Raw genomic sequence first — 15,146 nt, 5'->3', positions numbered from 1 at the left:
TCTGCCGTCAGGTGCTAATTTCAAGGACTGAATTGTTCCCTGCACTTCCAGAAGAAAGTTTGGGCCTCAGAGACAAGTAGAAACGTCCATACACGGGTGCCCGTGTGACAGCCTCAGGAGCTGTCAGTCGGGCTGCCCATGCCCCTGAGCCTGCATCCAGGTTTGCAAAATAGCCATGAGGGCAAAGAAAGGGGAGCTTGTTCATCTGCAGGGGGAATTAGAGAGAGATCTGGTTTGACTCGCCCTCTCAGCTCCTCAAATTAAGTCATAGCAAGGTCTGAGGCTTGAATTTCCTCTTGTAGTGCAAAATACACGTTTAAAAAGTATGTGGTGTAATAAAAACCTCACCCAGCTGGTTGGGAGCTGAATACGCTGGCTTTCTCTGCGGGACCTGACCCGGCAGCGATGATGGATGTGGGAGTGGCGCATCCCCGGGTATCCGAGTCGAGCAAGACGGGCTAGAGCGATGCAAAGAACCAGCAACATGAATGACCTATTTTTCCCCTTCAACATGAAATTTTCTAATCTCTGTATTTTATTTCTGGGAAAAGTTTTTCAGATCACCTCCAATCTGTTTTAGAATCGGTAATTACACAGAACAGCTTTAAAATAATTTCCTGTGCTTTGCAGGAAAAAGCATCGATGTGTTGAATATTCCTACACGTGCTGTAAGGCTGTCACTTAAATACGTTTAATTTTTTAACCCCAAGTCATGATCTACGTGAGACAACCTCACACTTCTTTTTATAAACAGTAAAAATACTGCAAATGCTTTCTCAGTACAGCAAATGCTGACGTCCCCACAAACTCACAAGCACTAACATACGTCCCCATGAGATCTGGCTTTAAATCTCCCAGTGCTGGTGTGGAGGTACCTCCGATGCATCTAGCTGGCAGAGCATCGCCCACCGTCCTGCTCCGCTGGCAAGCCCCTCGTGCTGTTGCACTGGGGGAGGCAGCCAGCGCCCGGGCGAGGATCAGCTGTCGGCATTAATTACCCCTCAGCGTTTCCAGTATAAATCAGCTTGTGGCCGGTGGCAAAAATTCACCTCTGGCTGAAACTTGGCAATCTGGTTACTGACCTGAAACGCTATTTTTACAGAATATCTATACCCCAAGGTCTGTGTTTGCACTATAGCCAGTCTCAACAGCTTTTTAAACAGGTGAGGAGGCTGGTAAAGGAGGAAAAGAGACAGGGAAGAGGAGGGCTGTGGTTTTCTTCTATGGCAGTGTGGTCACAGTGCTTTGCTCCGCACAGGGACAGGTTACGCTAGAGGGAATATAAAACGGCCGGAGGAAGAGAGCAAAGTACCAACCTGCTCTGTCTTCACATGCAGTTGCTGCAAAACACGGAAACTGCTAACAAACTAAAATACACGTACGGACTTAAAACGAGGAAGGTGGAGTTCACACATTAGCCGAACAAAGTGCGTGCTGCGGTATCTAAAACTTGCCACCAGTCTCAAAATACTGTATAAGAGAGGTCAAAACCACCCCACCCCCATTTTGCAGAGGGAGGAGTGCGATGGGAGAGGTGAGATTTGCTCAGCCCTCCCCAGGCTGCCTGTGCCACGCAGCCCCGAGGGCGCACGCTTTCCAGGTGACTGCACAAACAACACGCGGATTTGCACCCAAAACTCATATACAATCCAAAAGGTTTGGCAGAAAAGTAGCTTTTACTTTGGGTGCCCCCGCACTGCTGCTGGCAATTCCATCCCCTTCTCTCCTGCCACCTTCTTAAGATTTAGGAAGAAAACAAAATCTCTTTCTACAGCTTGCATCAACAAGGGCAATGTTAAACCTCTGGGGGTGGGTGGTGAACAATAATCAGATTCCTAGTCTAGTACAACTCCGAAAGGGGTTAGTCGAATTATTGTATTTTCATTGTATCACCTCGATGTCATGTAAGACTAGCAGGAATTTCGTAATAAAAGCGTGCCCAGGCAGCGGTCTGGGATCAGCACTGCCTGCCCCTCAGTTTCCTGGTGGGCTTTGAGGGGTTGGTACAGACCTAGAAATTTAAAAAAATAATACTACAGCCCATAGTATCACACAAAGTCATTTCCTAGAATAAGTAAGCCCTCGGTGGGGCTGAGGCCTTAGGCGAGGATTTGCCCCTGGAGTAGCTCATATGAAAATTACAGAAAAAGTTTATTATTGTTATTACACCCCGCAAGAATCACGGTAACCCACAACAGTGCAAAACGCAGCCCGAGGCCAAACTGCCCTCAGTTACTCATCTATAACCCCATTAAAAAACCAACTCAGTGGCCTTGTGGTGCCGGGAGGATGGATTTCAGTGGGAGGTGGCTAGATAACCCTCACAGCTCTGGGGCGGTGCAGTGACTTTATTTGGGTACAGAAATATAGCAGCATGAGGAGGGCTGCAGAGAACATGAAAAGGGATTGAGGGCTTTGTTTCTGCACGCTTCCCCAAAAGGAAGCTCAGTAAGGAACTGCTTCCAGACGGCTGGCATTAATTTATTCCTTTGTTGGTTCTTCCCTTACATAGTGTCTATTCCCCCCCACCCCGCTTGTTTTTCTCTCGTGGGAGTCAGATAAACAGCAGCGGGCTTAAGAAGCAAGAGCGGGCTTTCTGAGATGCTCTGATATCCAGCTCAGCTGTTAGAACTGTACATCAGCAAAACTTTGTGGCTTAAAATACGTAAATGTATATATTTTAAGTTTAAGCTGGAAGAACTAAATTACTGAATAGAAATATTACCTTATTAAAAAGAAAATTGAAATTCGAAGCCTTCTTTGCAACAGTAAGAAATGCATAGGGGGTTGGCCAAGATGAACGAGTTGTAGCCAAGGCACTCCTGAGCGCATCTGTTAGCATCAGTTTTGTCCTCAAGTGCTATAGTCTCCCTTTAGGTATATAAAACATCCCCGCATATACATCCTAGCAGCCTACCTCTATGAGGCAGGGGGTGTTTATAGGCCAGAGGAGGCATAGGGAGGACGAGAGCCCAGCTCAAATCAGGCAGCATCTACTCTGGCTTGGGGCAGAGTTCAGCAGATCAACAAATCTGTATTTAGATTTCTAAGAGAAATGATATTAAGTAGATACTATGGATGCATATCACTCCATAGTCCGTTATGACCTGTTAAGAACTGAGTACGCGTCTAAAACTAATAAGGAAGAGCTGAAATTCAGAAAGGGAAAACTGGAGCAAAGATCAGGAAAAAATGCAGAAAACGTGTCATTTTTCCTGGTCTAACAACTACCCTGATGACGAAAGGCCCATGTTGCATGGCACGTTTATATTGTAGTGTCATGGTTTAGCCTCTCTGTATTATCTGTATTTAGCATCTCTGTATTATCAACACTGCTTTCAGCACAAATCCAAAACATAGCCCCATACCAGCCACTATAAAGAAAATCAACTCTATCTCAGCTGAAACCAGGACACGTAGATACCATAAACCCCATCGGCGCTGTAGGGAACAGCCTGCATTAGGCTGAAAGCTCTAGGTGACATTATTATAAGTCACCTTTTCCCTTGCAGCTTGCACGTTCTGCCAGACCCTTCAGACCAGCAACCTGCGGCAGTGTTCAGAGAAGACGCAAGCCCATCCGCTGCTTGGTGGGCTTCCCATCGTCTTACTGCTTCAGGCTGCCCAAGAGCCCAGCAGGCTGCTGTTTATAAACCCGGTACTCTGTTTTATGGTCTGCTCCTGCCCATTCCAACTGAAAAAAAAAAGTGCAAGCATGACCATATCTATTCAGGCTGTTCCTAAGAAGAAAACTAGCTCAGATAAAAATACTTCTTCAGAACAGGTTTTCACTTTCCTGAACCTTTCTATAGCAATCTCAGGGTTACATACAGTTTAATTTGCTTATACACACTGCCTTAGATAAACAAACACAAAACCACAAACCAAAAACAACCAAGAAACTCACCAAAAACAAAACCCTAAAATACTTCTTACACAGCTGTTACTAAAACCATAAAATCATTGACTTACAGAGTCATAAAAATGGGATTTATTGTACATTTCCTGTCCCAGCCAGGGTCTTGTTTCAGCTCCCTCAGGTAGACAAAACACAGGGGACTGTTAACTTATTTTAATAATCTGTCAAGCCTCTACATGGATGACTTGGAAGTAGCAAGGAAGAAGAAAAGGTTCTTTTAATGCAGTCTTTCAGACTTGTAATTTTGGGGGCATTTTTTATTAGAGAGCTCATTATTAACTATCCCGTGCCCTTGGGGTCTGCATGCCTCCTAGAATAATTTTTTTCATATTAATATTTGCTCACATTACCTGTCATCTTGAGGTCCTAGCAAAAAAAACCTATTCACCCAGTGTTTTGCATCCTATGCTACTGGTAAAATTAATAGTACAGCTAGGAAAATATGCTGCTTTATCTTTAAACACCAAGAAGCCCAACTAACATGCCTTTCAAAGACAAAATGATGCCAATAGCGATTCTGTTTAATATTGCCTATTGTAGGCTTTCAGACTATCGACACAGACACACACATATACATGTCCCATAGAAGTCTCATTTTGCAGGATGAACTTGTTTGCTGCTTGGGATTTTCCCAGATTTTTGTGGCCAGTCAGGGGTTACAGCTTCTCAATCCTGAAGTTTGCTACCTCCAATGCTGATTTTCCACCTGGACATAGGAACTTGTAGTAGTGTTCCTGCAGAAAAGCACAGCCAAATTTATTGCAAGCGATTTATTGCGTTCCAAAGCACTCAGCCATGCTGAAGAGACTTAGAGCAGAAGACAAAAAGCTGAACCTCCTGATGCGTCTTTGCAATCCTCCTCCGACAATCCTCCCAGCCCATTTTAAGTGCAATAGTGGATATATTGTGCAAATCTGAGCACAAGAGATGCCAGTGGAAAGAGGAATGCTCCTGTTTCTTGTTTAGCTGGAATTACGATGTCCACAACTTTCCTCATCCCCGGGTTGTGCACGTATTAAGTGCACAATGGAGTAAAGCAATGGATGGAACTTCCATCTTTCCTTTGGGAGAGCACATCTTAAATTCAGAGGCAATAAATGCTTTCTATCTATAATCGACAGCTGCTCAAATTCGTGACCACTGCACAAAATTCAAAATTAATAGCAGAGAACTTTTTATTGTTCCAAACCTTTACAATCATCTAAATATCCTGTCCACTGTAATTCTCTCTTCTTTGTAAACGACTTGCCTAACGCCTGTGATCACATTCAGAACAATGTTTTCACATTTCAAAATACAGAAAAGCAGAAGTACTTCTGATGTATCACCACACATACAGCGCTCTGTTTCCACTGAAGAGCTCATATGAAGATATCTGAATGTCTTCAGAGTCATGCAAGTTCATCACCAAAGGTACAGGAAAGTAAGGCAAAAGCATCCAACAGGTACTTAAAACTAAGAAACGTGAGAAGAGCCTATTTTTCAGAGGCATTAAGAACAGAAACTTCGTCCCCAGTTCCACAAAGGTCCCCCTTCAGATAACAGTACTGCGAGTGCTGCAAGACTACCATGTTTGTCTAAATACTTGCAAAATCAATTTACGTTGTGGAAAATATTGAGAAAACAGCAGAAGGGAGCTGAACTGATCACACACCCAAAGCACAGTCAGCCTGGATAGCACTCAGGCTTGTAGACTTAAAACTGGGAAAGCATTTGCCTGCATTTCGGAGCAAAGTAGTTCCATTTTCATTCCATTCCACTGTTCCTTATCAGTCAGTGTTAATACAGCAATTCCCCAGTGCAAAGATGAAGAACAACCATCTACAGTCACTTAACCGCACTGACTGAAACATAGTTAGTGTCCTGAAGGCCATTCTTGCTCTGGTGGCTGAAACCTGCTGCTGCACCAGAGGGGACAGCGGGGAGGATGTTGTTCTCCTTCACTTCCTGGCATACAATTTTTATTTTTTTTTTTAAACTATTGCTCAAGTATTTATGAATGCTAGATAGCCTCCATGGTAGCGTTACGTACAGATGTTCAATTTAAATATGCATTCATTATTCTAATGCGACAAATTGCTATACTCTATTATGACAACCATGCACATAATGAAAAATACATCCTTCCCTCTCACTGTGGGCCATACTAGAAACACAACAGAATCCACTGAACCCTCTCTGAGTTATAATCACCTCCAGATGGAGTGTTTAAGGCAAAAAAGAAAAAACCAACCACCCCTGCAAAGCTCTATAATACCATATACATTACGCAGCATTTCTAGTCTGGCCCCTGCAGAAATAATTTGAGATGCCTAGCTTAAAGGCCATAACCACTCCGAATTTAATTTTGTTAAACCATAAATTTGCTGTTTCAGATTTACAGCCTCTCTGGTTGCACGGCCCAAGTCTGCCTCTGCTCCCGCTTACCCAGATTTATTAGCAGCACCCAGAAGTATTAAGTACCAAAATCACACCCGTGCCTAAAAATAAACCCTGCACAAACAGTTGAGTTTTACAGTAACAGCCTAATATCACCAGGTGCTGAAACTCAGACTCAGCACTGATTTCAGCAGGAGCTGATTGGGTTTGACATGCCCTAGGACCAAGTATTACCTATAAATAGAAGCCAACACAGTTTGTGTGTATTTTACTCATGTTTTTAGCAATTACTGGTGGGATCACAAAGGGCTCTGTATGGGAACCTCAGCAAGTGTAGGAAAAGAAACATTGCCTTTCCTGAGAGCTTTTACTAACACACCTGCGAGCCACACAAACAGCAGATGCTCTAGAAAGCCGAAAACGATGAAATCTAATCCTGTATAAACAATTTCATTTTAAGAAGTCAACCCACGCGCACAGAAGTTTTTAACTCTACCAGGTTAAGGTTCCCAGTTGCCTTACGATCGCACCCTTGCTCCCTCAGACCTCTTACAGCAGTAAGCACGCACAGACGACGATGCTTTCCAGATGAGTAGCTCCTCAATGCTTATTTTTAACTTCACAACTCAGTTTCTTGTCTCATTTCTGATTTACTGAAAAGCTTTAAAATTGGGCAGAGTTGCTGAGGCTGCAGCTGCTGCTGCGACTTCGCGAGGGTGTTCACGTTTTGCCGCTTTATTTTTACTTCTGTGAGAGATAGTAGTGAAGGTAGAAAGCAGGGATAGAAAGAGTCACAAAAATTAAGGAAGAGCTGGTGGTCTATAAGCACAAATACCACAGTGTTATTTAAGTGTGAAGCCATTACACAATAATATAATCCACAGCCTAGCCTAAAGGAAGTGCCCAGTCTCTTTGAAAAATCTTATTTTTCTGCAGAACCTTTTCCTTGCTCACCAGATCTTTTAGCCCTTTGCAGCAGTCCACAGCACTCAGTATGTCCAGTGATTTACAATCACTTCAAAGTATGCACTGGGCCATGCTAAAGCACCCCCCCCCCCCCCCAAAAAAAAAAAAAAAAAAGAAGTGATTCGGGGGATATTTTGGGAACTTTGGGACTTTCAGATCACAATTCTTAATCCCACACATACTTTGGTGGTGGCAGAATAAAAACGACGCCCAGAAAATTATTAACGTTTATCTTCCTCCAGTTCCCTGATATTAAGAATGTTTTAACTAAAATTTTTTTTTTAAAAAAAGGTGAAATAATGGGATGACAGTGTTGATTACTGAATGTTTTAAAGTTGCTTTGCTTTACTTCTCTACTCAACAAACTTCCAACAAACTTCCAACTCAACTAATACCAAGGGAAAAAGCTAGTGGCATTTTTCCAGACAATATTTATAGGTTTTAAGTGTGGCCATTTCACTATCCCTCCCCTAGTATTTCTTTCGCAAGATCCATAAAACTAACCTCCCAACAAGCTTTTCTCAGGCTAGGGCTCCCCCCCCATTTACAGACTGTTCATACAACAATGCTGCTTTTTTCCTCTCCCCGAAGCCACAGGCTTGCTTACTAAAATTAGAAACACAAATCCTTTTTTAGCAGTATAGCTCACAAGCGTACACACAAATATTTGCGCGTTTAACTGGACAGGAATAAACTTGATCAAGGTTTTGTGACTTAGAAAAGCTTGCATATTTTACCTGCTCGCTAAGGACTAATACATGATGAGCCTGTCCTCTATTAGCAAGGCTGTCGGTCACCATGCTGGAATCATTAGAATACAAGTTTAGAAAGAGACATTTTCCAATACCACAGGATTTTTTGTTGGTAGCTTTCCTTAGGGAGAAGGCAGCAGGGGTTTCGCCTGCTTTGCATCTCGGTTCCAGTGCTTCTGCAAGCTATCCACACTCTCACAGCCCCATCCCACTTGATTCAAGCAGCCTATATGGTGGTTTTAAAATGGTCCTCAGTGGTTATCACTGGCTTTAATGTCATTCTCCCTCCCTTCACGCTAAGGTCAGCGAGTGCTAACAGCACATAGACCTAGAAGTTGAGGTCCAGGCACCTCAATGTTACGCCAGAGGCAGTGTCCTTACTCGCTGTTCTCCGTCCCCATTACCTCCCTGCAAAATTACAATACTGATACGCAACTTCTCTTATTTTGCTGCTTGGATCTTCTGCCAGTAACTGGGATTTTGAGAAGCTCCAAGGTGATGTTGGTTTGAAATGCTCCAGGATCCTTCTTTAAAGGCATGTGATACCTATTGCAACTATGCTAAGTGTCAGCTCGGCCAAGAAAATCCACGGGACGGTGTCCATTTCCACCAGCTGAAGAGACATATTTAAACCAAATGAACTCCAATTCCATACACCCCTTCGCAAATGACTGTGACCACTTTCAACCGGCACCTGTGCCACCACGGGTCAGCCAGCAAAAAATTAGTACTACATGATAAAATTCAAATGCATTTGGACTGTCTTGTCGCTATGGTTTCCCTCTGAGCTCTTACTAGATAAAAGTTAACGTATTTTCTTGGCATTCAAACAAAAATCTGTATCAAAATAGTGGTGCAATTATCTCCCTAATAAAGTTACCTCTAAAGCAAGGGTCACAGGCTCAGCCCATTTTCTCAGCTGCTTTTCGGCCCTTTGAAGTGCTTTGTTATCCAAAATTATAAACTGCTGAGATCAACTCTTTCGCTTACCTTATCTCATTGTAACACTAAACATCATTCCTGACATCTTCCACTTTAAAGATATAAATGGAACTAAATCCAAACAGCACAGACTGTCTTTAGTGTTTCACTGTCACGGGCATAAGAGAAGTTCCTGTCCAGTTCTGCTGACTCGGTCTTGACAAACACATGCTCGTACTAAGATGCCTCCAAGTTTTACACTTTCAAGCATCCTTTAAAGTTTGATAAGTTTGCTTCAGGTACAGAGCGGAAAAAAGATGACACCTCACTTGAGATTTTTTAAATGCAATTCTGAAGTCTGTGAGATACAATCTAGCTTTAATCCATGAAGTGTCAAATAAGATTTCAGAGTTACAAAATGGACTCCGAGTAACTGAGAAATGTATTTCCCAACTTCTCTGAGCACTCTGTGATCACCACTTTCAACTCCCCTCTTACCTCCCTTTTCTTTTCACTCCTCTTTTATATCATCATAATTAGCATAAGATTAATTTACAACGCATTCTTAGTTTCACTCCTCTTTTCTTTGTGTGCCTGTGCAAGGAATGGTTTCATTGTTGTTGCTATCGTGTCCTTGTTATTATTGCACAGATTATCATTTAATTTGTATTTAGAAATAATACTGCTCTTGCCAAACGCAAGTCTTCTGTTTTCTGCACTGGCTACCCATTGAGTTTACCTCAAATTTAGCCAAACTGAAAGGCTAACGACAAGGGCAGGGAGGGCAAGAGCAGAAGAGTTTGCAGGTAACCTGCGGTAATGCCTTTCCCCATCTTCCAGTCACAACCTGAAGTGAGTACTGACAAGATATGAAATTATGTTGTTAATGGACAATGAACTGGATTTACTAGCATCAGGGTTTTAACCATTCATCTGTGATAGCTTTGCAGCTCGCATCTGTACTCACACAGGTGTCAGTATAATTTTTTATTATTTACCTTCATTATTTGTGAGAAGGCCTTGTTTAAGATCACTATTATCGTGAACAAGGCAACAGCCTGAAAGTCTACACAAGAAACTATTCAGATCCTCTTGCTTTACGCTAAGCTGAACATACGCTTTTCATTCTGATTTTAATACCAACATTTTCTGTTACTGAATTGTGTAAGACACTGACACTATATCCAGTGAGCAGGTCATTTTGACCCAGTAGTACTAGAAACAACATGACTAATAACAAATCAGATATGGTTTTGGACACAGGTCAGGGGGCTATTTTGATTTTGTTATGTGTTAGTACAAATATTTACAGACTTTATAACATGACAAATAGCAAAAGCGTACAAAGAATGGTCAACTCAAGTAAAAAAACTTTTGTCATTTCAGGGGAAGGTTTACCTTTATCATAAAAGTGATTCAAAAATGGTACGTAAAGAAAAAAATAGGCAGAACTTCACTTTTTTTTGAAAACTGGTTATTTGACAGCACTGAAAACGGTGGCCCTCATCCATGAAACCAAATCAACTGTGTGTAGCTGTCATTTAAACTACCTTGCTTTGCACAGCCAGCCGTGTCAGTGTCTCAGGGCTAGCCACAAGGATTGAAATGAAAGCAGTTTCCCTGTATTCACTCAGTCCTTCATTTACCAGCCAAGTTTAGTAGTGAATACAACTACAATAAATTACTTCTATAGTATCCAAAATGTATTACAGAGTTAAAATATGCTTGAATTTGAATCTGAAAACATTTTGAAGCCTATGTCTAAAAAACTCTTTTATTGATGCAACAGGATAATTGGCTACACCTATAAACCTAGCTTTGAGTTTGGTTCAGCCTGACTGAGCGATTCACCTAAAAAATGTTACAACATCAGTTTGGACACACGTGTACTTACAGAATTTATAACAGTTACTGGTAAGTAACTGAGAGTTCACTCTTCAGTATGAATCACAATGCTGAATCCCAGGACCAAGGAAACTTTTGGCAAAAATACAGTTTAGAGGCAAGGCATATTTACTTATGGTTGAGAATTCTTGAATCTGGAATGAATAAGCTCTGAAGTCATACAAGCCCATGATGACCTGCTGAAGAAGGTTCATATCTTTCCTCAAATCACCGGCCTCATTTCAGCATTTTCTGGGGAGAATGCCATTCTCCAGTGCATCAAAACTCATATACTCCAAGTGTCAAGTTTGGTTACCAATTTCTTTTCCTATCCAGAAAACAAATTGCTACAGCGAAAAAGGTTTAACAGTAGCCCTTGTTTTCAATGGTAATCTTCTGTCCTGATGGACACATCTTTTTAAATTAGAAAAAAAGTTTTCTGGGCAGCAACAGGACATTCTTCTTCCATGCTCTCTCTCGCATGAGGCAGAGCCCTCCCCCGCAAATTAGACATTTGATCCAAACTGGCTCCATATGGGACCAGCTCGGCTGTCTGTGCTTCATGCTCCAGGAATTACAAATGCTTCTGGAAATGCACAGAAGGCCACCTGAGATGACTCAATATACAATGTCAACAGTTGAACTTACTAAGTTGTGGACAGGGTGTTGCCGGCTCCAGAGGAAGAATTCCTTCTCTACCTTCTTCCCCAACAAACTTGGTTCGACAGGCTTATCACGGTTTGTGCAGTGCACGGACACCGGTTGCCTTGAGGACTATGCTTGATGTACTCTGCCTTCCACAAGCAGGCTGAACCCTACATAGCTTTGTGGTAGCTCAGCTGAAACCAGAAATAATAGAAATACAGCAAGCACGAACAAAGCAAGGCACCCTCCCAGCCCCCACCCAAACCCCCCCAATACAGGGATGAGTCCACATAATTCTTCCCCAATTCCCTTGTTCTTTGGTTTGGTTCTGAGCTTGCTCTGCGTTCTTGCAGGAAGGGCAGTTAAGGAGGCATCATCTCAGGCATTTGTGTGCCTGACAGCACAGCACAGTCATGTAAGGGCTCCCACAAACTACCGCCTCTAAAAGGTTCACAACCAAATCTAATCCGACTGCGTCAGAAGTAGCTTCTTGCAGAGGTACTGCACTCGTTACCTATTCGTCAGAGATTACCTATTTTCTAGGACTAGTTCAGTAACACCTCAGTGGAAAGCTGACAGGGATCCGAGGTAAACAACCAAATACAATTGCTTTGTACTTAAAAAGATTAAAGACACAAACTAGGTTATTTCTTAAACTTGAGTTTTTCAAGAGTCAGTCTTGAAAATAGGCATTATTTTTCCACAAAAGGCTACATTACAATCAAAATCTTAATTAAAATCAAGACATTTGAATGTATAAATATTACAGAATAGAACTCTTATGTCTCGCATCCAACCTAACTTCTTTATGAACAAACTTATTTGTTATGGTCCTAAATTATCAATTTAAAAACAGTTCCGTGGTTATAACATAAAATGCATAATTAGGAAAAATATAAACGTACTGTCTTCCTTCCTTAGGACAATTTTATTCCAGTACTTTTTTCCTCTGGACAGAGGAAGCTATTGTAAATGAGCACACAACAGCTCTTTCATAATAGAAAAAGTTACCAGCATGCACATAAGTTGCATCAAGAACAGGGGCTCTATACAATGTCCAGAGCCTGTTGAGAAACACATAGCTTTTATATGCTGTGGATTAAAGAGCACAACCATCTGGTCAGCTTTCAGGCTAAATGAGCCAATGTTATCCTGCATGCCAATTTGCACGATTGATAAGAAAAGGCCTATTATACATCTGTCTCAGTAATGTCTGATGTTACGGTTTTAGCAACACTCTCCTGTTTTATGATTATTTCAGGTTTTATACTCTGACAATACACTTACTTCTATGGGTACAACTGGCATCGCTGCGTACTATATAAATGCTTTTCTCGCTTTATTATGTAAAATTAAGATTTAAAGGATAATGGCACTAAACTGACACTTTTTACATTATTTTTAATTCCTTCTTCCAACTTTTTACAAGTTTCACTATCGCAGAAGCCAAAAGGTGAAGGATTAAAAGAAGTCTTCACATAAAAGCTCTAAGGATTGATATTTAATGAACTGTGAGATGTAAATCAATGCACAACAGCACAGTTTAAGCTTAAAATACTAGGATAACATTTATATTAAAAATAATTCACCTACAGATAATACAGTCTAGTGTTTATTGTATGTTATGGAAGGTACACTTGAATTTCAAAAATTTAAAACATATAAAAAGTGGTTAAGGGCTAACATTTTATCAACATGTGATAAATGTGTAAGAATGTTTATTATACAGCAGGGTACAATGGTAGTGTTAATGCCAACAGGGCACCACGGAAGTTAGTTTAAAAAAAATTTCCACTATGCTTTATACAAACAACACCACTTGCTGTTGTTTAAGAGTATCGGGAGAGGATCGCTGTCTGAAGGATAAGCAGTCCTATAACATTTTTAATGTTAGATAGTGTCATAGTATGTAGATTGGTGAATGTTTCAAAATAAAACTAGAAATGCTGTAATTACTTCACAGAAATGCACATCCAATATTTGTTTTCAATAAGAACAATAGGTACAAGATTATAACTCTCCCTATATGAAATAATTTACACACAGATGAAAGCTACACTATCTAAAATAATCACTAAATACATTTTTCTTCTGGGAAATAAACAAGCAATTTTTCTTTTGCATGATCAATATCAAAAACATATAGCAGAAGTAGTATTTTTTAAACATAACTGATGCTCTAAAGTAAAAATAAAAAATAAAAAGGAAGAAATGAGAAAAAAGATTTTCCATGAATGTGCAACCTAAAATCAACCAAGCTTATATTGTAGTACAACCATATTAAGAAACCACTGATCAGAAATACAACTTTATGGAAAAAGTTTATAATCCACAAAACTGTTCATCAGGCCATAAAGTAAAATAGCTCCACAGTTTACAGATAAAACTGAGGCCACATAGATGCGTGCTATGTCTTATCTCCAGTAAGTAGATACTTAGGCAGAGGATGTGACACTTTGTTTGTAGACAGCATGGTATGCATTTCTCAGCAAGACGTAAGGGAAACAAGACTCCAAGAGATCCATTGTCAGGAATGGAGACTCCTGCACAATCTGAAAAATACCAGAAACACAAGGTTTTGCAGAACACCTTCTACTGCCTGCTGCTGATAATCTATTGCGTGTAGCTACTTCTGGTCTGTACCACAACACCACTCACGTATTTCATAGCAAAAAGAAATAATACAAAGTTTAAACATTGGGGAGAAACTCATCACTATAAACGCACCGCTTCTCAAAGCTAGTCAGTTAGCTTTCCTATATATATAGTAATATAGCACTCCTGCCATTTCCAAAAGATACAGAATACTGAAAGGAAAACATCTGAGCAGAGAGGATTTTCTCCCACACACTCTGAACAGTGCTTCTTTAATGTTAAATTTCATTTTAATATTGTATGTAGTAAGTGAACAATGAAAGAGATCTGAACAATGTGATACAATGTTCTAGGCAACAAAAGACAATGGTAAAAATGTGTGCATGTGTTGGGGGAATGGGAAAAAAAAAAAATCAATTCCTGACATTAGAACGCCAAGAAGAATGACGTAAAAAATGATTTCCGCTGGTTCATGAGCTACAACACCCAAGGTGACACCGCAAGATCCCTTGCTGAACGATGCAATGCGGCGCCTATTCCTTAAGTTAGTAACACAAATAAAACAGACAAACACTTACCATGTCTAGTAGTAGGTAAACAGATTCTCTGTTCCTTGTAGTAGTTTTGTCCGTCTCCTGGCCAATCTTCAGTAGACTAGACGATGCAAGCTATGTAAAATGAGTATTTCAAAGCAATAAATTGGCTTCTGCTATTCTGTTACAGACACAAAACCTTTCTAAAGAAATCAATGTCCTAGCCAATGGACACTGCGTCGTACTAATAACTACGAAGGAAAGTCATCCTGAGCACACGAACCCTCACTGGGTTTTAGTCTCAGTGAGCCATTTTTGTTTATTTCTAGCAGTGTTTAATAAGTGATATGTGCTATTTTAATACAAAAAGTGAATTAATTTATTGCAAAGAACTTTTGGTTCTAATCCTTGGTTGACCATTGTAAAGTCTACTAAATTAATGACAGGACTCCCATGGGATCAAGCTCTCACTTCCTCTGTCCTTCCCAATACACATATAAACTTACTGCCTTTTTGTAAGATTTAAAGTGATTGAAGTTTTTATTGTTTGAA

General features: G+C 40.7%; 1 protein-coding gene across 4 annotated transcripts in view; it reads right to left on the bottom strand.

The window, feature by feature from the left end:
- Nucleotides 1-13,065: 13,065 nt before the first annotated feature.
- The window catches only part of NCKAP1 (NCK associated protein 1), a 61,833-nt gene continuing 59,752 nt past the window's right edge, over nucleotides 13,066-15,146 (bottom strand). For all 4 annotated transcript variants that reach the window (XM_072874233.1, XM_072874235.1, XM_072874234.1 and 1 more), the window contains 2 exons: nucleotides 14,640-14,729; nucleotides 13,066-14,018 (listed from right to left, as the gene is read on the bottom strand). In XM_072874233.1, coding sequence (XP_072730334.1) covers nucleotides 13,902-14,018; nucleotides 14,640-14,729 — 207 coding nt within the window. In that variant the 3' untranslated portion in view covers nucleotides 13,066-13,901. The remainder of the gene's footprint in view (nucleotides 14,019-14,639; nucleotides 14,730-15,146) is intronic.

The sequence above is a fragment of the Ciconia boyciana genome, chromosome 10 (genome assembly GCF_034638445.1).
Source record: "Ciconia boyciana chromosome 10, ASM3463844v1, whole genome shotgun sequence".
NCBI lineage: Eukaryota > Metazoa > Chordata > Aves > Ciconiiformes > Ciconiidae > Ciconia > Ciconia boyciana.
The sequence above is the reverse complement of the archived record's forward strand: the minus strand, read 5'-3'. Positions and strand labels throughout refer to the sequence as shown.